The sequence below is a fragment of the Coregonus clupeaformis genome, chromosome 7 (assembly GCF_020615455.1).
Source record: "Coregonus clupeaformis isolate EN_2021a chromosome 7, ASM2061545v1, whole genome shotgun sequence".
NCBI lineage: Eukaryota > Metazoa > Chordata > Actinopteri > Salmoniformes > Salmonidae > Coregonus > Coregonus clupeaformis.
The window spans coordinates 55,934,999-55,959,532 of NC_059198.1; the positions used below are offsets into that span (position 1 = coordinate 55,934,999).

Consider the following 24,534-nt stretch of genomic DNA (forward strand, 5'->3'; position numbering starts at 1 on the left):
CGGAACCACCCATACACAAAAAAATGTATGCACGCATGACTGTAAGTCGCTTTGGATAAAAGCGTCTGCTAGATGGCATATTATTATTATTATTATTATTATTATTATTACACTACACTCTCCTTCATGGGTGTGTGACAACTGGGATTCGGAAGTATTCAGACCCCATGACTTTTTCCACATTTTGGTACGTTACTGCCTTATCCTAAAATTGATTAAATTGTTTTTTTCCCCCCTCATCAATCTACACACAATAACCCCATAATGACAAAGCAGAAACAGGTTAAGAAATGTTTGCACATTTATAAAAAATGTAACGTTGAGCTCCATTTAAACATTGTGTGTTTGAGCTAAAGACTTCTGGGTTGTAACACTGGATTGGTCTTCTGCATTTGGATCCCGAAGGGCCCCGTGTCCAGGTCTGTTATACAAAAACATCTGTAGAGTCAGAAAGATTTTAGCTCAATCCAATCTATAAAAAGCTGAGACTCATGAACATGCACGTGTAACATGTTGTGCTCTATGACACTCACAAGCTACACAAGACTCATTACAAGGTAAGGGGTTATTCTACATACAGTGGGGAAAAAAAGTATTTAGTCAGCCACCAATTGTGCAAGTTCTCCCACTTAAAAAGATGAGAGAGGCCTGTAATTTTCATCATAGGTACACGTCAAATATGACAGACAAATTGAGGGAAAAAAATCCAGAAAATCACATTGTAGGATTTTTAATGAATTTATTTGCAAATTAGGGTGGAAAATAAGTATTTGGTCACCTACAAACAAGCAAGATTTCTGGCTCTCACAGACCTGTAACTTCTTCTTTAAGAGGCTCCTCTGTCCTCCACTCGTTACCTGTATTAATGGCACCTGTTTGAACTTGTTATCAGTATAAAAGACACCTGTCCACAACCTCAAACAGTCACACTCCAAACTCCACTATGGCCAAGACCAAAGAGCTGTCAAAGGACACCAGAAACAAAAATGTAGACCTGCACCAGGCTGGGAAGACTGAATCTGCAATAGGTAAGCAGCTTGGTTTGAAGAAATCAACTGTGGGAGCAATTATTAGGAAATGGAAGACATACAAGACCACTGATAATCTCCCTCGATCTGGGGCTCCACGCAAGATCTCACCCTGTGGGGTCAAAATGATCACAAGAACGGTGAGCAAAAATCCCAGAACCACACGGGGGGACCTAGTGAATGACCTGCAGAGAGCTGGGACCAAAGTTACAAAGCCTACCATCAGTAACACACTACGCCGCCAGGGACTCAAATCCTGCAGTGCAAGACGTGTCCCCCTGCTTAAGCCAGTACATGTCCAGGCCCGTCTGAAGTTTGCTAGAGTGCATTTGGATGATCCAAAAGAGGATTGGGAGAATGTCATATGGTCAGATGAAACCAAAATAGAACTTTTTGGTAAAAACTCAACTCGTCGTGTTTGGAAGACAAAGAATGCTGAGTTGCATCCAAAGAACACCATACCTACTGTGAAGCATGGGGGTGGAAACATCAAGCTTTGGGGCTGTTTTTCTGCAAAGGGACCAGGACGACTGATCCGTGTAAAGGAAAGAATGAATGGGGCCATGTATCGTGAGATTTTGAGTGAAAACCTCCTTCCATCAGCAAGGGCATTGAAGATGAAACGTGGCTGGGTCTTTCAGCATGACAATGATCCCAAACACACCGCCCGGGCAACGAAGGAGTGGCTTCGTAAGAAGCATTTCAAGGTCCTGGAGTGGCCTAGCCAGTCTCCAGATCTCAACCCCATAGAAAATCTTTGGAGGGGAGTTGAAAGTCTGTGTTGCCCAGCGACAGCCCCAAAACATCACTGCTCTAGAGGAGATCTGCATGGAGGAATGGGCCAAAATACCAGCAACAGTGTGTGAAAACCTTGTGAAGACTTACAGAAAACGTTTGACCTGTGTCATTGCCAACAAAGGGTATATAACAAAGTATTGAGAAACTTTTGTTATTGACCAAATACTTATTTTCCACCATAATTCGCAAATAAATTCATAAAAAATCCTACAATGTGATTTTCTGGATTTTTTTTCCTCATTTTGTCTGTCATAGTTGACGTGTACCTATGATGAAAATTACAGGCCTCTCTCATCTTTTTAAGTGGGAGAACTTGCACAATTGGTGGCTGACTAAATACTTTTTTTCCCCACTGTAGAAGATCATAGGGAATCCCAGGACATAGTGTCTATAATACTGTAAGGGGTTCTTCTACATAGAAGATCATAGGGAATCCCAGGACATAGTGTCTATAATACTGTAAGGGGTTCTTCTACATAGAAGATCATAGGGAATCCCAGGACATAGTGTCTATAATACTGAGTCGTTAGAAGGTAAGGGGTTCTTCTACATAGAAGATCATAGAAAATCACTGGACATAGTGTCTATAATACTGTAAGGGGTTCTTCTACATAGAAAATCATATGGAATCCCAGGACATAGTGTCTATAATACTGAGTCGTTAGAAGGTAAGGGGTTCTTCTACATACACTACCGTTCAAAAGTTTGGGGTCACTTAGAAATGTCCATGTTTTCCAAAGAAAAGCTATTTTTTTGTCCATTAAAATAACATCAAATTGATCAGAAATACAGTGTAGACATTGTTAATGTTGTAAATGGCTATTGTAGCTGGAAACGGCTGATGTTTAATGGAATATCTACATATTATGTTAGCACAGCTGAAAACTGTTATGCTGATTAAATAAGCAATAAAACTGGCCTTTTTTGAGACTAGTTGAGTATCTGGAGCATCAGCAATGGTGGAGCACCAGTCTCAATGTCAACAGTGAAGAGGCGACTCCGGGATGCTGACCTTCTAGGCAGAGTTGCAAAGAGAAAGCCATATCTCAGACTGTACATCTTAATCTTTTCTTTTTATTGGCCAGTCTGAGATATGGCTTTTTCTTTGCAACTCTGCCTAGAAGGTCAGCATCCCGGAGTCGCCTCTTCACTGTTGACATTGAGACTGGTGTTTAGCAGGTACTATTTAATGAAGCTGCCAGTTGAGGACCTGTGAGGCGCCTGTTTCTCAAACTAGACACTAATGTATTTCTCCTCTTGCTCAGTTGTGCACCGGGGCCTCCCACTCCTCTTTCTATTCTGGTTTGCGTTGCTCTGTGAAGGGAGTAGTACACAGTGTTATACGAGATCTTCAATTTCTTGGCAATTCCTCGCATGGAATAGCCTTCATTTCTCAGAACAAGAATAGACTGACAAGTTTTAGAAAAAAGTTATTTGTTTCTGGCCATTTTGAGCCTGTAATTGAACCCACAATTGCTGATGCTCCAGATACTGAACTAGTCTCAAGGTGGCCAGTTTTATTGCTTCTTTAAATAAGCACAACAGCTTTCAGCTGTGCTAACATAATTGCAAATGGGTTTTCTAATGATCAATTAGCCTTTTAAAATGAAAAACTTGGATTAGCAAACAACTTGCCATTGGAACACAGGACTGATGGTTGCTGATAATGGGCCTCTGTACGCCTATGTAGATATTCCATTAAAAAAAAAAAAAAACGTCTGCAGTTTCCAGCTACAATAGCCATTTGCAACATGAACAATGTCTACACTGTATTTCTGATCAATGTGATGTTATTTTAATGGACAAAAAAATTGCTTTTCTTTCGAAAACAAGGACATTTCTAAGTGACCCCAAACTTTTGAACGGTAGTGTAAGTATTCAGACCCTTTACTCAGTACTTTGTTGAAGCACCTTTGGCCGCGATTACAGCCTCGAGTCTTCTTGGGTATGACGCTACAAGCTTGGCACACCTGTATTTGGGGAGTTTCTCCCATTCTTCTCTGCAGATCCTCTCAAGCTCTGTCAGGTTGGATGGGGAGCGTCGCTGCACAGCTATTTTCAGGTCTCTCCAGAAATGTTGTTTCTCATGGTCTGAGTCCTTTAGATGCCTTTTGCATGCTGTCATGTGCCTTTTACTGAGGAGAGGCTTCCGTCTGGCCACTCTACCATAAAGGCCTGTTTGGTGGACTGCTGCAGAGATGGTTGTCCTTCTGGAACGTTCTCCCATCTCCAGAGGAACTCTGGAGCTCTGTCAGAGTGATCATCGGGTTCTTGGTCACCTCCCTGACCACGGCCCTTCTCCCCCGATTGCTCAGTTTGGCCGATCGGACAGTTCTTGGAAGAGTCTTGGTGGTTCCAAACTTCTTCAATTTAAGAATGATGGAGCCCAATGTGTTCTTGGGGACCTTCAATGCTGCATATTTATTTTTTTGTACCCTTCCCGAGATCTGTGCCGACACAATCCTGTCTCGGAGCTCTACGGACAATTCCTTCAACCTCATGGCTTGTTTTTTGCTCTGACATGCACTGTCAACTGTGGGACCTTATATAGACAGGTGTGTGCCTTTCCAAATCATGTCCAATCAATTAAATTTAAGTTGAAGAAACATCAAGGATGATCAATGGAAACAGGATGCACCTGAGCTCAATTTCGAGACTCATAGCAAAGGGTGTGAATACTTATGTAAATAAGGTATTTGTTTGTTATTTTTAATACATTAGCAAAAAAATTTAACTGTATTCACTTCGTCATTGTGGGGTGTTGTGTGTAGGTTGATGAGGAAAAATGTGTATTTAATCAATTTTAGAATAAGTCTGCAACGTAACAAAATGTGGAAAAAGGGGGTCTGAATACTTTCCGAATGTACTGTATAAGCAATAGATCAACCTAGTTTCCACCCAGCCTGACAGTAGATCAACCTAGTTTCCACCCAGCCTGACAGTAGATCAACCTAGTTTCCACCCAGCCTGACAGTAGAGATGGGCATGAGTCATTCAGAACTCGAACTGACGTCAAAACTGGATCTTTAACTTTTCTTTTTTTTTCTTCTTTTTTTTTTTTTTACTGTTAAACTATTTGGTCAAAATGTTGTCTTGAAGACCACATTAAATTTGCTTTGACTCCAGCGTTCCACTTGTACATGTGCATTTGCGGGACACACAAAAAAAAAAAAAAAAAACAGCATCACACAGTTCTGCACCCTGAATTCCCTTTCCCCTCCATGTCTGTTCTGACCACTCCCGCTACACACGCGTGCTACAGAAATATAAGAATGTATCTAACTGATGAGTCATGCCAGTACTCGAACAGTCAAAGAAAAAGGTCAAGCACCCTTCCCTACCTGACAGCCAGGTCCTACCCTATTCTACACCCAGCCTTGCTCTGCTCCTCTGCTGATTGACTGACAGCCAGGTCCTACCCTATTCTACACCCAGCCTTGCTCTGCTCCTCTGCTGATTGACTGACAGCCAGGTCCTACCCTATTCTACACCCAGCCTTGCTCTGCTCCTCTGCTGATTGACTGACAGCCAGGTCCTACCCTATTCTACACCCAGCCTTGCTCTGCTCCTCTGCTGATTGACTGACAGCCAGGTCCTACCCTATTCTACACCCAGCCTTGCTCTGCTCCTCTGCTGATTGACTGACAGCCAGGTCCTACCCTATTCTACACCCAGCCTTGCTCTGCTCCTCTGCTGATTGACTGACAGCCAGGTCCTACCCTATTCTACACCCAGCCTTGCTCTGCTCCTCTGCTGATTGACTGACAGCCAGGTCCTACCCTATTCTACACCCAGCCTTGCTCTGCTCCTCTGCTGATTGACTGACAGCCAGGTCCTACCCTATTCTACACCCAGCCTTGCTCTGCTCCTCTGCTGATTGACTGACAGCCAGGTCCTACCCTATTCTACACCCAGCCTTGCTCTGCTCCTCTGCTGATTGACTGACAGCCAGGTCCTACCCTATTCTACACCCAGCCTTGCTCTGCTCCTCTGCTGATTGACTGACAGCCAGGTCCTACCCTATTCTACACCCAGCCTTGCTCTGCTCCTCTGCTGATTGACTGACAGCCAGGTCCTACCCTATTCTACACCCAGCCTTGCTCTGCTCCTCTGCTGATTGACTGACAGCCAGGTCCTACCCTATTCTACACCCAGCCTTGCTCTGCTCCTCTGCTGATTGACTGACAGCCAGGTCCTACCCTATTCTACACCCAGCCTTGCTCTGCTCCTCTGCTGATTGACTGACAGCCAGGTCCTACCCTATTCTACACCCAGCCTTGCTCTGCTCCTCTGCTGATTGACTGACAGCCTGGTCCTACCCTATTCTACACCCAGCCTTGCTCTGCTCCTCTGCTGATTGACTGACAGCCAGGTCCTACCCTATTCTACACCCAGCCTTGCTCTGCTCCTCTGCTGATTGACTGACAGCCAGGTCCTACCCTATTCTACACCCAGCCTTGCTCTGCTCCTCTGCTGATTGACTGACAGCCTGGTCCTACCCTATTCTACACCCAGCCTTGCTCTGCTCCTCTGCTGATTGACTGACAGCCAGGTCCTACCCTATTCTACACCCAGCCTTGCTCTGCTCCTCTGCTGATTGACTGACAGCCAGGTCCTACCCTATTCTACACCCAGCCTTGCTCTGCTCCTCTGCTGATTGACTGACAGCCAGGTCCTACCCTATTCTACACCCAGCCTTGCTCTGCTCCTCTGCTGATTGACTGACAGCCAGGTCCTACCCTATTCTACACCCAGCCTTGCTCTGCTCCTCTGCTGATTGACTGACAGCCAGGTCCTACCCTATTCTACACCCAGCCTTGCTCTGCTCCTCTGCTGATTGACTGACAGCCAGGTCCTACCCTATTCTACACCCAGCCTTGCTCTGCTCCTCTGCTGATTGACTGACAGCCAGGTCCTACCCTATTCTACACCCAGCCTTGCTCTGCTCCTCTGCTGATTGACTGACAGCCAGGTCCTACCCTATTCTACACCCAGCCTTGCTCTGCTCCTCTGCTGATTGACTGACAGCCAGGTCCTACCCTATTCTACACCCAGCCTTGCTCTGCTCCTCTGCTGATTGACTGACAGCCAGGTCCTACCCTATTCTACACCCAGCCTTGCTCTGCTCCTCTGCTGATTGACTGACAGCCAGGTCCTACTCTATTCTACACCCAGCCTTGCTCTGCTCCTCTGCTGATTGACTGACAGCCAGGTCCTACCCTATTCTACACCCAGCCTTGCTCTGCTCCTCTGCTGATTGACTGACAGCCAGGTCCTACCCTATTCTACACCCAGCCTTGCTCTGCTCCTCTGCTGATTGACTGACAGCCAGGTCCTACCCTATTCTACACCCAGCCTTGCTCTGCTCCTCTGCTGATTGACTGACAGCCAGGTCCTACCCTATTCTACACCCAGCCTTGCTCTGCTCCTCTGCTGATTGACTGACAGCCAGGTCCTACCCTATTCTACACCCAGCCTTGCTCTGCTCCTCTGCTGATTGACTGACAGCCAGGTCCTACCCTATTCTACACCCAGCCTTGCTCTGCTCCTCTGCTGATTGACTGACAGCCTCTCTGGGGCTGGGAATTGCCAGGACATCTCACAATACTTAGGTGCCAATACGATACCTATTGAGATTCTCACGATTCTATATATACACACACGTTTTGAGATTCGATACTGCGATTTTATTGCGATTTCATGTTCCAAAACATATTGCTCTCTACATGTCTGCTGCAGAGAGACAAGAAAAACAGTTTTGATCAGTCATGGCAATAAAAGTGCTGGCTCTCCATTTAAAAAGAAAATGTCTTTAGCAGGGCAGGTCAGAGCCCGCACAAGGATCTAAAAGGGAAAACAGATCCTAGATCAGTACAAGACCTGTTTTCTCAGTCTACCGACAGCCTCCTGAAGGCTTTAGCAGGAGCAGGTCAGGCCAGGACAACCACTAAGCCTCATCAGACTTTATCACCTGAGGCAGGTCAGGTGAGGCCACTAGAGGACCTTGGCTAGGCGAACCGAACGAGTGTGCTCACTCGCATACTCCCCTAAAAAGACATTTGCTTGAAAAACGAGAAAAAGCGGCAACAGTACCGTTTGTCCATCTCGAGATGCTGTAGCCTCAACATAGTCTGAATTCATCTAAGATAACTCAAGAAGTCTCTCATTAAATGTTGACGTTTTGCTGAGGAGCTTAGTTTGATATTTAAACTAAGATGTTTGGTGCAGTATTTCTCAAGCACATATTTTTTTTGCATGAAAACACTTAAAAATGGAAGAATCCTTACTGTTGACCAATGACCGACGAAGGGGTTTAGACTTTGACTCCGAATTTCAGTTTACCTCGAGAATTTTTTTTGCACAAACAGCCGAACAAGCCGAAAGACCAAAACAAATAAAACGTCACAAAATGCAGTCATAATATATATATACGAACTACCCCCCCCCCCCACACATTGGTTTCATTGTAAAAAAACATTGCTGCTTCCATTCAGCCACAAGAGCATTAGTGAGGTCGGGCACTGATGTTGGGCGATTAGGCCTGGCTCGCAGTCGGCGTTCCTATTCATCCCAAAAGGTGTTAGATGGGGTTGAGGTCAGGGCTCCAGACCATTTTTTTTTTTTTTTTTTTTTACCAATCTACCAATAGGTGCCGCCCTTTGCGAGGCATTGGAAACCCTCCCTGGTCTTTGTGGTTGAATCTGTGTTTGAAATTCACTGCTCGACTGAGGGACCTTACAGATAATTGTATGTGTGGGGTACAGAGATGAGGTCATTCAATATTCACGTTAAACAGTCCATGCAACTTTTTATGTGACTTGTTAAGCACATTTTTACTCCTGAACTTGAATAAGGGTTGAATACTTATTGACTCAAGACATTTCAGCTTTTCCTTTTAAATTGATTTGTACAAATTTCAAAAAACATAATTCCACTGACATTATGGGGTATTGTGTGTAGGCCAGTGATAAAAAAATCTAAATGTAATCCATTTTAAAAATCAGGCTGTATCAACAAAATGTGGAACAAGTCAAGGGGTGTGAAAACTTTCTGAAGGCATGGTATATAGATGGCTAACAGTCCAACAGGCCTTTTGGGCTTCCACTGGTTTCTTTTGAACAGGTCAGTGTCTGCAGTCCTCAATAGTTTATCAAGGACCATGGCAGCTCACTTCAAAGTCAATAACCCATACAAAACAATGAGGACAAGGGAGGGGGATTAAAAAGAAACAACATCGAAGAGGGAAATGAAAAAGTGACTACCTGAAGAACAGTGTAATCATTCTCAAAGTGACTCTACCTGAATAACAATGTAGTCAAGCTCAAACACGCACAACAATATAGAGGAATCACAGTAGAAGAGTGCAGGGTATTAAAAGGCTTTAGTTCCTACCTGTAGTACGAGGGGCTCAGGGTTGAAGGGTATTAAAAGGCTTTAGTTCCTACCTGTAGTACGAGGGGCTCAGGGTTGAAGGCTAGGGTCAACAGCAGCTGCATCCTCTCTGTGTCCTTGAGGTTCTTCAGCAGGAAGCTGCCAGAGTCTTTGGTCTCAGCGTAGCGCCGCACCACCCTGTCTAGCAGCCTCTGGGAGGGGCAGTGCACCAGGTCGGACCAGCCCTCTACCACCTCGGGGGTCAGCAGCCTCACGTCCCCGTTCAGCCTGGCGAACTCCGTCTTGTACATGGCCTGGATGAGGTCGCAGCGTGGCCGGCCCGTTGCTCTCTTACAGATCTTCTGGTCTATGTCCGCCAGCTCCTGGTTGGATCCCAGGCGTTTGAGCACCACGCGTCTCGTCCCCTCCCGCGGCTCGCCGTACTGGGCGAAGTACACGTTCTTGACGTTGAAGACATCCAGGAAGCGCAGGCGGCCCCAGGTCTCGAAGGACACCTGGCCGTTCATGAACTTCCTGCACCAGCTGGTGCCGAAGCAGGCGGGGCACTTGTTGAGGTTGATGAAGCGGCGGTCCGTCAGCTCGTTCTTCTGGAAGGAGGCGAACAGGTTGTGGGTGTTCATCAGGAGGATAACAAACAGGCCCACCACCAGTAGGATCTTCAGACAGCGGTAGAGGCGGCCCAGCTTCAGAGGCAGGAAACGCATCATGGTGGGACGGGATGGAGAGGTCAGGGGTCAGCAGTTAGGGTAGTAAAAGGGGGTGTTGAGAGTATCGTCGGGTCGGGGGGCCAGCTGAGCCTCACTGCCTCGCTGTCATGTTGCGCTGGGGAATCATCTACAGTGCCCGGTAGGGGCAAGGCTGGCACAGTAACCCCATGCCAAACTCTGACACAAAGTCGAGTCCCGTCTGTGGAACCTGGAGCCTCGACCTCGGCCTGCATCAGACAGACAGAGAGAGAGACAGAGCGAGACACAGAGACAGAGAGAAAAAAACATTACACCATAGCCCAGCGAAATACAAAAATGATTGTTTTCACAATAGTTGAGGCATGGAACATGGCCCTTTGGGTTTATGGATAACCAATGGAAAAAAAGCTATGTTATTCATCTCCGGGGTTCCAACTTAAAAATAAATGTGTGCCCAGCTACAGGACTGCTTTGCTAGTGCTGACTGGAATATGTTCCGGGGCTACACCAATAGCGTTGACGAGCTAACCACCTCAGTCACCGACGTTGTCCCCACAGTGAAGGTTCGCTGCTTCCCCAATCAAAAGCCCTGGATTAACACAGAGGTTGGCGCTAAACTACAGAACGCAGGGCTATCGCAGTAAACCACGAGTCTACAGCTGAGGACCGGAACAATTACAAAAAGTCCCACTAATGACCTCCGCAGACAAGCAAAAAGGACAATATAGGAACAAGGTGGAATCATATTATACAGGCTCTGACGCCAGCCGCAGGTGGCAGGGGCTACAGTCCATTACGGATGACAAAGGAAGACCCAACCGTGATCTGCTCAACGATGCCACTCTACCAGACCAACTCAATGCATTTTTGTGCTTCGACAAAAAACAAAACACAGAGCCATACAGGAGGGGCCCCCACCGACCCAGAGGACGGGGTGGTCTCGCTCTCCGAGGCGACGTGAGTAAGGTTTTTTTAAATCAGGTCTACACTTGCAAGGTTGCAGGTCCGGACGGTAATCCAGGGCGCGTTCTCAGAGCATGTCCAGAACCGCTGGCAGGCAGAGTCACAGTTATTTTCAGCCTCTCCTTGTCGCCAGTCTGTAATCCCCACGTCTCAAGCTGACCACCATCATTCCTGTTCCTAAGAAATCTAAGACTACTTGCCACGATGCCTACCGACCTGTATCTGACATCATGAAGTGCTTTGAAAGGCTGGTTATGGCACACATCAACTCCATCATCCCAGACCCACTCCTATTTGCATACCGCCCCATAGACAACGCAATCTAAATTGCGCTCCACACTACCCACCTAGCTTAGAGGAATACTAAATGTGAGAATGGTGTTCATTGGACTACCGTTTAGCGTTCAGCACCATCGTCCCCTCCAAGCACGTCACCAAGCTAGGGACCCTGGAACAGAACACCTCCCTCTGCTACTGGATCCTGGACTTCCTGACGGGCCGACCCCAGGTGGTGAGGGTAGGCAACAACACCTCCGCCACGCTAACCCTCAACACATGGGCACCACAGGGGTGTGTGCCTAGTCCCCTCCTGTCAGGGTCCGGACCTTTCAGGGGCAGGTGCTCAAAACAAAAAAAAGGGCAACCCCCCCTTAAAAATAATGACTTTCATAATTAATATCTCAAAATTCATACTGCCTCTGTAGCTAGTTATCCTTCCATTTATTTTTGCAACAACACACTCACTCATCACAAATTGTAGGCAAGCTGGCTACAGCAGTTACAGTATATTAAAAACATTGCATGAATATCATCTAACTTGAGTAGTGTCATAGAGCAGTAGAGTAGAGGAGCTTACAGAAGTTGCACACATGGGGGGACCATTTCCTAGTAGCGTAGGATCCGGGGGAAATGTGTCCTTTTATAAAAGCATTTTATGCAATTCTAGGTCATTTTACATAACTGCCGACTTTAGAAGAATCTAGGGCTGGGAAATATGGCCAAAATATCAGACACTTTTTTAAATGTTTGATGGTATGACAGTATTTGTTGTTTTTGAATAATAAAACGTTCTAAATGTGATTTATGAGTGGTGCATGACCCTACGGTGGCAACATTAAGTGATTTCAAATGGGTCTATGCTGTTCAATTAAACAACCAAAAATCATTGTTTGCATTTTCATGAAATTTGGCATTTCCACACTGCCATGAAGGGCTGTGCGATATGGGCAAAACATCTAGGCCTTATTTTTAACCAAATGTTGCAATTGTGTTTGATTTCCGTTTTTAGATCAAAACACTTGGGTGAACAGTTGGAATCATGGAAACAGAATGACTATTCTAAATTATATAGTTAAAAAGATAATAGTGGGCACTTTGAATGCATTTTTTTGCCATGACAACGAATGAAAATGCCAGGGAGCAGTTATTGTGACAAGGTAGGAACCAAAGTGTTGGTCAGTGTTGCCTAGTGGACCCTTTAATCTTTGGCTACATTAAATGTTCTCTCTGAGCTATTTCATGTAGCCGACATATTCATGCTTCGCCTATTTCTCTTTGATTTAGAAGATACTGATGCACACAGACCTAGCGTTGTCGCATCACTTAATGTGCCGTTGCTTGACCACGAGACACTTGCGTTCAGTCAAAGCAGCACATGCTACAATATTGATGACAACGATGCCGTTTTCACTTTGCTTCTTAATATAAATCCACTAGCTTTCTATAATTACACTATTAGTTTGTGTTTCTTACATCTGCAAACAGCTAGTTTGTCTTTTCTTAGCAAGTTGTAGCTAAATTGTGAATCGCCAGTTAGCTGGCTAGCTAGCTAATAAATGTACTGAGTCAGAGCAAACGTAGCTAGCTAATACAGCCTGATTCCAGCGATGGTGTAGATCAGCAAGATGTTTGTGTAACAGTTTCTTCTAAAATCAAAGAGGATTGGGTGAAGCACGAATATGTTGGCTACATGAAGAAATATTTAATGCAGCCAAAGATTATACAGTCCCTTAAAGGAAACACATTGGTTCCTGTCACAATCACTCCTCCCTCGCATTCGTTGTCATGACAAACACTGTATTCAAAGTGTCCATAATTATTTATATTCTATCTATAGAATTACAATAAACATTATATTTACCTGCTTGCAACAGTCCACCCAAGAGTTTATCTAAAGTCAAGTCAACGTTTTGGTTAAAAGATAATGCCTAGATTTTAACAGAATGGAAAAAAGACACATTGAAATCACTTAGAATGTGTGTTGCCACTCTAGGGTTGCACTGTAGCTAATGTAGAATTACCGTCATACCGCAAAAGGAAACGGGGGGCGAGCACGGCCCCATCCACATTGACAGGGCAGTAGTGGAGCAGGTAAAGAGCTTCAAGTTCCTCAGTGTCCAAATCACTAAGAACTTAAAATGGTCCACACACACACGCGCAGTCGTGAAGAAGGCCTCTTCCCCTTCAGGAGGTTGAAGAGGTTTGGCACGGGGCCCTCAAATCTTCAAAATAATTATACAGATGCACCATTGAGAGCATCTTGACTGGCTGCATCACCGCTTGGTATGGCAACAGCACCGCCCTCTATCGCATGGCGCAACAGAGGGTGGCGCGGACAGCCCAGTACATCACTGGGCCCGAGCTCCCTGCCATCCAGGACCTCTATATCAGGCGGTGTGAAAGGAAGGACCGGAAAATTGTTAAAAAGACTCCAGCCACCCGAGCCGTAGGCTGTGCGCTCTGCCGCTGCACAGCAAGTGGTACCGGTGCAACAAGTCTGACACCAACAGGGTCCTGAACAGCTTCTATCCCCAAGCCATAAGACTGTTTTTTATTTATCAAAACATGGCTACACAGACTATCTGCAGACCCTTTGAACACTCACAGGACTCCACACACACACTACAACACACAAACACTTCATTTGCTCACACACATTCATACTGATTCCAAACACATGCACACACTTCCATACACGCAGCTGCTACTCTGTTTATCATATATCCTGATGCCTGGTCACCTTACCAATATCTATCCCTGCACATAGTAAATATGGTATTGGCACTGACCCTGGACCTGTCCCTGTATATACAGTGGGGAGAACAAGTATTTGATAATAAAACACACATAGTTCTTTCCTCAGGGCCGTAGTACTTATGTCATGCAATAAAATGCAAATTAATTACTTAAAAATCATCCAATGTGATTTTCTGGATTTTTTTTTAGATTCCATCTCTCACAGTTGAAGTGTACCTATGATAAAAATTACCGACCTCTACATGCTTTGTAAGTAGGAAAACCTGCAAAATCGGCAGTGTATCAAATACTTGTTCTCCCCACTGTATGTATGTGATATATATATACACACACACACTGCTCAAAAAAATAAAGAGAACACTAAAATAACACATCCTAGATCTGAATGAATGAAATAATCTTTTTCTTTACATAGTTGAATGTGCTGACAACAAAATCACACAAAAATTATCAATGGAAATCAAATTTATCAACCCATGGAGGTCTGGATTTGGAGTCACCCTCAAAATTTAAGTGGAAAACCACACTACAGGCTGATCCAACTTTGATGTAATGTCCTTAAAACAAGTCAAAATGAGGCTCAGTAGTGTGTGTGGCCTCCACGTGCCTGTATGACCTCCCTACAATGCCTGGGCATGCTCCTGATGAGGTGGCAGATGGTCACCTGAGGGATCTCCTCCCAGACCTGGACTAAAGCATCCGCCAACTCCTGGACAGTCTGTGGTGCAACGTGGCGTTGGTGGATGGAGCGAGACATGATGTCCCAGATGTGCTCAATTAGATTCAGGTCTGGGGAACGGGCGGGCAAGTTCATAGCATCAATGCCTTCCTCTTGCAGGAACTGCTGACACACTCCAGCCACATGAGGTCTAGCATTGTCTTGCATTAGGAAGAACCCAGGGCCAACCGCACCAGCATATGGTCTCACAAGGGGTCTGAGGATCTCATCTCGGTACCTAATGGCAGTCAGGCTACCTCTGGCGAGCACATGGAGGGCTGTACGGCCCCCCAAAGCAGGTTCACACTGAGCACGTGACAGAGTCTGGAGACGCCGTGGAGAACGTTCTGCTGCCTGCAACATCCTCCAGCATGACCCACCGCCAAACCGGTCATGCTGGAGGATGTTGCAGGCAGCAGAACGTTCTCCACGGTGTCTCCAGACTCTGTCACGTGCTCAGTGTGAACCTGCTTTCATCTGTGAAGAGCACAGGGCACCAGTGGCGAATTTGCCAATCTTGGTGTTCTCTGGCAAATGCCAAACGTCCTGCACGGTGTTGGGCTGTAAGCACAACCCCCACCTGTGGACGTCGGGCCCTCATACCACCCACATGGAGTCCATTTCTGACCGTTTGAGCAGACACATGCACATTTGTGGCCTGCTGGAGGTCATTTTGCAGGGCTCTGGCAGTGCTCCTCCTGCTCCTCCTTGCACAAAGGCGGAGGTAGCGGTCCTGCTGCTGGGTTGTTGCCCTCCTACGGCCTCCTCCACGTCTCCCGATGTACTGGCCTGTCTCCTGGTAGCGCCTCCATGCTCTGGACACTACGCTGACAGACACAGCAAACCTTCTTGCCACAGCTCGCATTGATGTGCCATCCTGGATGAGCTGCACTACCTGAGCCACTTGTGTGGGTTGTAGACTCTGTCTCATGCTACCACTAGAGTGAAAGCACTGCCAGCATTCAAAAGTGACCAAAACATCAGCCAGGAAGCATAGGAACTGAGAAGTGGTCTGTGGTCACCACCTGCAGAACCACTTCTTTATTGGGGGTGTCTTGCTAATTGCCTATAATTTCCACCTGTTGTCTATTCCATTTGCACAACAGCATGTGACATTTATTGTCAATCAGTGTTGCTTCCTAAGTGGACAGTTTGATTTCACAGAAGTGTGATTGACTTGGAGTTACATTGTGTTGTTTAAGTGATCCTTTTATTTTTTTGAGCAGTGTATATGTGTGTATTCAGACTCTTTGCTATGAGACTAAGTTTCCATTGATCAACCTTGAGATGTTTCTACAACTTGATTGGCGTCCACCTGTGGTAAAATCAATTGATGGACATGATTTGGAAAGGCACACACCTGTCTATATAAGGTCCCACAGTTGACAGTGCATGTCAGAGCAAACACCAAGCCATGAGGTTGAAGGAATTGTCCGTAGAGCTCCGAGACAGGATTGTGTCGAGGCACAGATCTGGGAAAGGGTACCAAAACATTTCTGCAGTATTGAAGGTCCCCAAGCACACATTGGCCTCCATCATTCTTAAATGGAAGAAGTTTGGAACCACTAAAACTCTTCCTAGAGCTGGCCGCCCGGCCAAACTGACCAATCGTGGGAGAAGGGCCTTGGTCAGGGAGGTGACCAAGAACCCGTGGGTCACTCTGATAGAACTCCAAAGTTCCTCTGTGGAGATGGGAGAACCTTCCAGAAGGACAACCATCTCTGCAGCACTCCACAAGTCAGGCCTTTATAGCATAGTGGCCAGACGGAAGCCACTCCTCAGAAAAAGGCACATAACAGCCTGCTTGGAGTTTGTCAAAAGGCACCTAAGGACTCTGACTATGAGAAACAAGACTCTCTGGTCTGATGAAACCAAGATTGAACTCTTTGACCTGAATGCCAAGCGTCACGTCTGGAGGAAACCTGGCATCATCCCTACGGTGAAGCATGGTGGTGACAGCATCATGCTGTGGGGATGTTTTTCAGCGGCAGGGACTGGGAGACTAGTCAGGATCGAGGGAAAGATTAACGGAGCAAAGTACAGAGAGATCCTTGATGAAAACCTGCTCCAAAGCGCTCAAGACCTCAGAATGGGGCAAAGGTTCACCTTCCAACAGGACAACAACCCTAAGCACACAGCCAAGACAAGGCAGGAGTGGCTTCAGGAAAAGTCTCTGAATGTCCTTGAGTGGCCCAGCCAGAGCCCGGACTTGAACCTGATCGAACATCTCTGGAGAGACCTGAAAATAGCTGTGCAGCGATGCTCCTCATCCAACCTGACAGAGCTTGAGAGTATCTCCAGAGAAGAATGGGAGAAACTCCCCAAATACAGGTGTGCCAAGCTTGTAGCATCATACCCAAGAAGACTCGAGGCTGTAATCACTGCCAAAGGTGCATCAACAAAGTACTGAGTAAAGGGTCTGAATACTTATGTACATGTGAGATTTCCATTTTTTCTAAAACATCTGTTTTTGCTTTGTCATTATGGGGTATTGTGTGTAGATTGTAGAAAAAAACAACAATTTAATCAATTTTAGAATAAGGCTGTAACGTAACAAAATGTGGGAAAAGTCAAGGGGTCTGAAGGCACCGTACATATTTCCCACAGATCACACAGACCCACAAAGAATTTGAAAACAAATCAAACATTGATTAACGCCCATAAAACAAAATACCACACAGCAGCAAGATCTGGGGCCCATTGCCACGAGAAAAGGTCAACCAGTGAGTCAGAAACACCAACAAAATATATCATATATTTATCTGCCTATTTATTTCCACCATTCATACATTCTACTATTTGCACAATAGCTTGTAACATTTTAAATAATGTTATGCTACATTTATTTACCACTAATAATAATAATGTTTAAATGTTGTTATACTCTTGAAATATCCCATGTGTGTAATGTTTACTGTTAATGTCCGATTGTTTTTGTTTCATTCGCTTTGCTGGTTTTTGTCACCGTTGTTTTTCTAAACATGTTGCCATGCCAATAAAGCCAGGTTGAATGAGAGCGAAGAAGAGAGCGGGAGAGAGGGAGAGATCGTTGGTCCTGAGGCGAAGTGTGAAAGTATCTGTTAGTGAGGTTCAGAGGGAGCCAGCGATGCAGAGAACTCAGCACCGGAGAGGGAGAAGCCCAGCAATAAATTCACCTATTTAGGGTCGTTTCAACTAAAAAAAAGGATTGACACCCACCATCTCAGATTGTTCTGAAATCGTTTAGCATTCCTGAAAATAATTTTTTTGAAATATACTTTCAAGGACAAACTGAATTGCTTTCCATGGAGAACTGACTTGATTTGTGACGATGACCAAACAATTTATTTTCAAGAGCTAAATCTGTTGTTTTTACCCAAAGTTGCAAAGGAAATGTTGTGATCTATTAAATAAACACAAGCGATGGATAAAAGAGTGTGCGGTAAAGCAGGAACAGTAGTCAACGCCTGGTATTTTCACACTATTTTAATGTTAAATAGTGCAAGAGACTTCAAATTACTAATTTCTCTGAACAGGAAAAAAAAAAAAAAAAAAAAAAAAAAATTCACCAGATTCACAGGGAATACATTTCATAGTATGGAGAACCAATACTCCAAGCCGCAGCTTCATACTACTTGTCAAACATGGAGAACTGACACTGAAACTGGTTGTTGAAATGACATGGAACGACTGCCCTAACAAAGACTCCGCACAAACCATTTGTCTGTGTTCTAGATAGAACCATGTTGTAGCAGAGCAGTAGCCCCTGCTCTGCTTAATGGCAATACAATATACAAGTGTCTTTGTTAGATTCAATGGCTATGACCATGCAAATTGCCCATTCTCAATTAGAGCTCATTAATACATGGCTATTAAAAAGGGACGCCACAGACTTGAGAGGGAAACAGCTAATGAGCAGGAGAGGAGCTAGCAGATAACATGATTTGCGCGTGACGAACGCTCACTTCGAGGTGGCAAAGATATGAAGTGACACAGGGCTGGGAGGGAACAGCGAAGAGAGTAGCGGCTAACAGCGACGTAGTGGCTGGCTGAGTGGGAGAGAGCAGAGACAGACAGACAGACAGACAGACAAAGACACACACAGTCAGTGGAAATGTCACACCTCTGTGTCGGCAGACTGTAGCAGCAGTATGCCAAGCCCATTACTGAGAGGAAACTAACGCCAAGCAGGCATTCACCCTGCAGCACTTCTCTTCTCCTCCTCAACCCTCATTCTACCAGACTAAAAACAAAAATAGAATTAATGATTTAAGAAATTATCCACCCATCTAGCACCTCCAAGTAAAATACAAAAGTTCTCAACACAGAGAGAAAGCAACCTGCATAATGTCTCATTTGCCAGTTCAATGCTGAATGAATCTCAATCCATTCCAAGGTGAAGGTGCACAGTACACGGAACAATTAACCAATCATAGTTCAGGTATTTCCATAATAAAAAAAACAAACAGAGGGAAAGCAGGGCAACACCTTTAACTCAATGAGTCCCACCGTCGAGCTCCATTTAAACATTGTGTGTTTGAGCTAAAGACTTCTGGGTTGTAACATTGGATTGGTCTTCTGCATTTGGATCCCGAAGGGCCCCGTGTCCAGGTCTGTTATACAAAAACATCTGTAGAGTCAGAAAGATTTTAGCTCAATCCAATCTATAAAAAGCTGAGACTCATGAACATACACGTGTAACATGTTCTGCTCTATGACACTCACAAGCTACACAAGACTCGTTACAAGGTAAGGGGTTATTCTACATAGAAGATCATAGGAAATCCCAGGACATAGTGTCTATAATACTGTAAGGGGTTCTTCTACATAGAAGATCATAGGGAATCCCAGGACATAGTGTCTATAATACTGAGTCGTTAGAAGGTAAGGGGTTCTTCTACATAGAAGATCATAGGGAATCCCAGGACATAGTGTCTATAATACTGAGTCGTTAGAAGGTAAGGGGTTCTTCTACATAGAAGATCATAGGGAATCCCAGGACATAGTGTCTATAATACTGAGTCGTTAGAAGGTAAAGGGGTTCTTCTACATACACTACCGTTCAAAAGTTTGGGGTCACTTAGAAATGTCCTTGTTTTCGAAAGAAAAGCAATTTTTTTTGTCCGTTAAAATAACATCAAATTGATCGGAAATACAGTGTAGACATTGTTAATGTTGTAAATGGCTATTGTAGCTGGAAACGGCTGATGTTTAATGGAATATCTACATAGGCATACAGAGGCCCAATATCAGCAACCATCAGTCCTGTGTTCCAATGGCACGTTGTGTTTGCTAATCCATGTTTATCATTTTAAAAAGGCTAATTGATCATTAGAAAACCCTTTTACAATTATGTTAGCATAGCTGAAAACTGTTGTGCAGATAAAGAAGCAAAAAAACTGGCCTTCTTGAGACTAGTTGAGTATCTGGAGCATCAGCAATTGCTGTCTATTCTTGTTCTGAGAAATGAAGGCTATTCCACGTGAGAAATTGCCAAGAAACTGAAGATCTTGTACAACGCTGTGTACTACTCCCTTCACAGAACAGCGCAAACTGGCTCTAACCAGAATAGAAAGAGGAGTGGGAGGCCCCGGTGCACAACTGAGCAAGAGGACAAATACATTAGTGTCTAGTTTGAGAAACAGGTGCCTCAGGTCCTCAACTGGCAGCTTCATTAAATAGTACCCGCAAAACACCAGTCTCAACGTCAACAGTGAAGAGGCGACTCCGGGATGCTGACCTTCTAGGCAGACTGGCCAATAAAAAGAAAATATTAAATGGGCAGTCTGAGATATGGCTTTTTCTTTGTAAATGCCAAGAAGGTAAGCATCCCGGAGTCGCCTCTTCACTGTTGACGTTGAGACTGGTGTGAACGAGAGCGCGAGAACGAGCGAGAGAGAGAACGAGAGAGAGAATGTGAACGAGAGAGGGAGCGAGAACGAGAGAGAGAGAACGAGAACGGGAGGACCACAAGAGGTAAAAACCAAATGTTGATAAGAAGTCTCAAAAGGGTTGGCTGCCTGGCTGTCTTCTAATACAGAGAGAGTTAGGAGTCAATTGCTGCAGAGGAACACTTGAACATCCCCTGTCCGGTATGATCTCTATTCAATTACCATTGATCATGTGAACACAGAATTTATGCAGCAGATTAGGAGAATGAATGTAGCAGGTTAGTAGAGCTGCATCCCATCTAGACATGAACGCAGGCCCAGATCAGGAGGGAGATCTAAGGTGCGTTCAGTTCGCTTGAACGTTCGCTACTTTGCGGAACGATTTGTACTGAACGACACGTTTCCCCAAAACGTTCTTGTACGTTCTTGAACAGACTTTGGGTTCGCTTACTTTTGGTGGGTATGGATTGAAGCAATTAGTGACCCATTTTTTTTTTTTTAAAGGGCAGTGGCCATGCCGACAGCGTTCCCATGCCGACAGCGTTCCCCCAACCCCTCCCCGTTTTACAACTGGTACACCAATTGAACATTCCAGAACATAACAAAAAGGTACTGAACACAGCCCTCAGGTGTGGGGGATCACCTTCATTATGAGCCTGACCTTTGATACTAATTACTAAGATGACACGCTGCAGGCCTGATCTGTGAAATCCCTCCTCATCTGTTCTTTGTTAACAGGAAGATGATTAAAATGTGTAAAAATAAATAAATAAAAAACAGGTTTAATGTGAAACGTGCGGTTGGTGATGGACTCCAGTTGATCCATGGCCCTTAACCTTTAGAAGGATTAAGCCTGTTTGAGCCTAAAAGCCTGAATACAATTGACTGTGACATTTAACCACCTGGCTGCCTCACACAGATAAAGGATAAAGGTCAAGACGTATTTAGCAAAATACATTCACCGGCCAGTTTATTAGGTACACCCATCTAGTACCGGGTCGGACCCCCCTTTACCTCCAGAACAGCCAGAGTTCTTCGGGGCATGGATTCTACAAGGTGTGCCATTCAAAACGTTGCTCAATTGGTATCAAGGGACCTAACTTGTGCCAGGAAAACATTCCCCACACCATTACACCACCAGCCTGTTTAATGAAAGTTCATAGAAGTAACAAGTAAAGGTAGACCTACTAATTAGTTCGTGTTTTTACTGACATCTATTTGGTTTATTAATTATTAAGTGATTGAAACACAAAAAACTCTGTTACCAAATTGGTAACAGAATTTCCGAAAAATCTGTCTTGGAATTAGGCCGTCAAACCACCGTTGGGTCACCTGCTACAGTTTCAACGTCTATGTTTCACAAGTCTGGACAGCACAGTAGAGTCCAGTGCAGTATACAGTGGGGAAAAAAAGTATTTATTCAGCCACCAATTGTGCAAGTTCTCCCACTTAAAAAGATGAGAGAGGCCTGTCATTTTCATCATAGGTACACGTCAACTATGACAGACAAAATGAGAAAAAAAATCCAGAAAATCACATTGTAGGATTTTTTATGAATTTATTTGCAAATTATGGTGGAAAATAAGTATTTGGTCAATAACAAAAGTTTCTCAATACTTTGTTATATACCCTTTGTTGGCAATGACACAGGTCAAACGTTTTCTGTAAGTCTTCACAAGGTTTTCACACACTGTTGCTGGTATTTTGGCCCATTCCTCCATGCAGATCTCCTCTAGAGCAGTGATGTTTTGGGGCTGTCGCTGGGCAACATGGACATTCAGATCTCAACCCCATAGAAAATCTTTGGAGGGAGTTGGAGACTGGCTAGGCCACTCCAGGACCTTGAAATGCTTCTTACGAAGCCACTCCTTCGTTGCCCGGGCGGTGTGTTTGGGATCATTGTCATGCTGAAAGACCCAGCCACGTTTCATCTTCAATGCCCTTGCTGATGGAAGGAGGTTTTCACTCAAAATCTCACGATACATGGCCCCATTCATTCTTTCCTTTACACGGATCAGTCGTCCTGGTCCCTTTGCAGAAAAACAGCCCCAAAGCATGATGTTTCCACCCCCATGCTTCACAGTAGGTATGGTATTCTTTGGATGCAACTCAGCATTCTTTGTCCTCCAAACACGACGAGTTGAGTTTTTACCAAAAAGTTCTATTTTGGTTTCATCTGACCATATGACATTCTCCCAATCCTCTTCTGGATCATCCAAATGCATTCTAGCAAACTTCAGACGGGCCTGGACATGTACTGGCTTAAGCAGGGGGACACGTCTGGCACTGCAGGATTTGAGTCCCTGGTGGCGTAGTGTGTTACTGATGGTAGGCTTTGTTACTTTGGTCACAGCTCTCTGCAGGTCATTCACTAGGTCCCCCCGTGTGGTTCTGGGATTTTTGCTCACCGCTCTTGTGATCATTTTGACCCCACGGGGTGAGATCTTGCGTGGAGCCCCAGATCGAGGGAGATTATCAGTGGTCTTGTATGTCTTCCATTTCCTAATAATTGCTCCCACAGTTGATTTCTTCAAACCTAGCTGCTTACCTATTGCAGATGCAGTCTTCCCAGCCTGGTGCAGGTCTACAATTTTGTTTCTGGTGTCCTTTGACAGCTCTTTGGTCTTGGCCATAGTGGAGTTTGGAGTGTGACTGTTTGAGGTTGTGGACAGGTGTCTTTTATACTGATAACAAGTTCAAACAGGTGCCATTAATACAGGTAACGAGTGGAGGACAGAGGAGCCTCTTAAAGAATAAGTTACAGGTCTGTGAGAACCAGAAATCTTGCTTGTTTGTAGGTGACCAAATACTTTTTTTTCCACCATAATTTGCAAATAAATTCATTAAAAATCTTAATGTGATTTTCTGGATTTTCTTTCCTCAATTTGTCTGTCATAGTTGACGTGTACCTATGATGAAAATTACAGGCCTCTCTCATCTTTTAAAGTGGGAGAACTTGCACAATTGGTGGCTGACTAAATATTTTTTTTCCCCACTGTAGTAAAGTAAAAAGGTTGAGTAGAACATAGTTCAGTACAGTGCTGTACACTCCTGCAGAGTAGAGAACAGTAGAACATAGTTCAGTACAGCGCTGTACACGCCTGCAGAGTAGAGAACAGTAGAACATAGTTCAGTACAGCGCTGTACACTCCTGCAGAGTAGAGAACAGTAGAACATAGTTCAGTACAGCGCTGTACACGCCTGCAGAGTAGAGAACAGTAGAACATAGTTCAGTACAGCGCTGTACACGCCTGCAGAGTAGAGAACAGTAGAACATAGTTCAGTACAGCGCTGTACACTCCTGCAGAGTAGAGAACAGTAGAACATAGTTCAGTACAGCGCTGTACACGCCTGCAGAGTAGAGAACAGTAGAACATAGTTCAGTACAGCGCTGTACACTCCTGCAGAGTAGAGAACAGTAGAACATAGTTCAGTACAGCGCTGTACACTCCTGCAGAGTAGAGAACAGTAGAACATAGTTCAGTACAGCGCTGTACACGCCTGCAGAGTAGAGAACAGTAGAACATAGTTCAGTACAGCGCTGTACACTCCTGCAGAGTAGAGAACAGTAGAACATAGTTCAGTACAGCGCTGTACACGCCTGCAGAGTAGAGAACAGTAGAACATAGTTCAGTACAGCGCTGTACACGCCTGCAGAGTAGAGAACAGTAGAACATAGTTCAGTACAGCGCTGTACACTCCTGCAGAGTAGAGAACAGTAGAACATAGTTCAGTACAGCGCTGTACACTCCTGCAGAGTAGAGAACAGTAGAACATAGTTCAGTACAGCGCTGTACACGCCTGCAGAGTAGAGAACAGTAGAACATAGTTCAGTACAGCGCTGTACACGCCTGCAGAGTAGAGAACAGTAGAACATAGTTCAGTACAGCGCTGTACACTCCTGCAGAGTAGAGAACAGTAGAACATAGTTCAGTACAGCGCTGTACACTCCTGCAGAGCAGAGAACAGTAGAACATAGTTCAGTACAGCGCTGTACACTCCTGCAGAGCAGAGAACAGTAGAACATAGTTCAGTACAGCGCT

At 44.9% G+C, this 24,534-nt stretch overlaps 1 protein-coding gene across 1 annotated transcript in view; it reads right to left on the reverse strand.

Annotated features, from left to right (window-relative positions):
- Positions 1-24,534, reverse strand: part of LOC121569959 (divergent protein kinase domain 2A) — a 120,972-nt gene that overhangs the window by 77,236 nt on the left and 19,202 nt on the right. The window contains exon 2 of the mRNA XM_041881325.2: positions 9,272-10,152. Within this exon, the coding sequence (XP_041737259.1) occupies positions 9,272-9,925 (654 nt within the window). The 5' untranslated portion in view covers positions 9,926-10,152. The remainder of the gene's footprint in view (positions 1-9,271; positions 10,153-24,534) is intronic.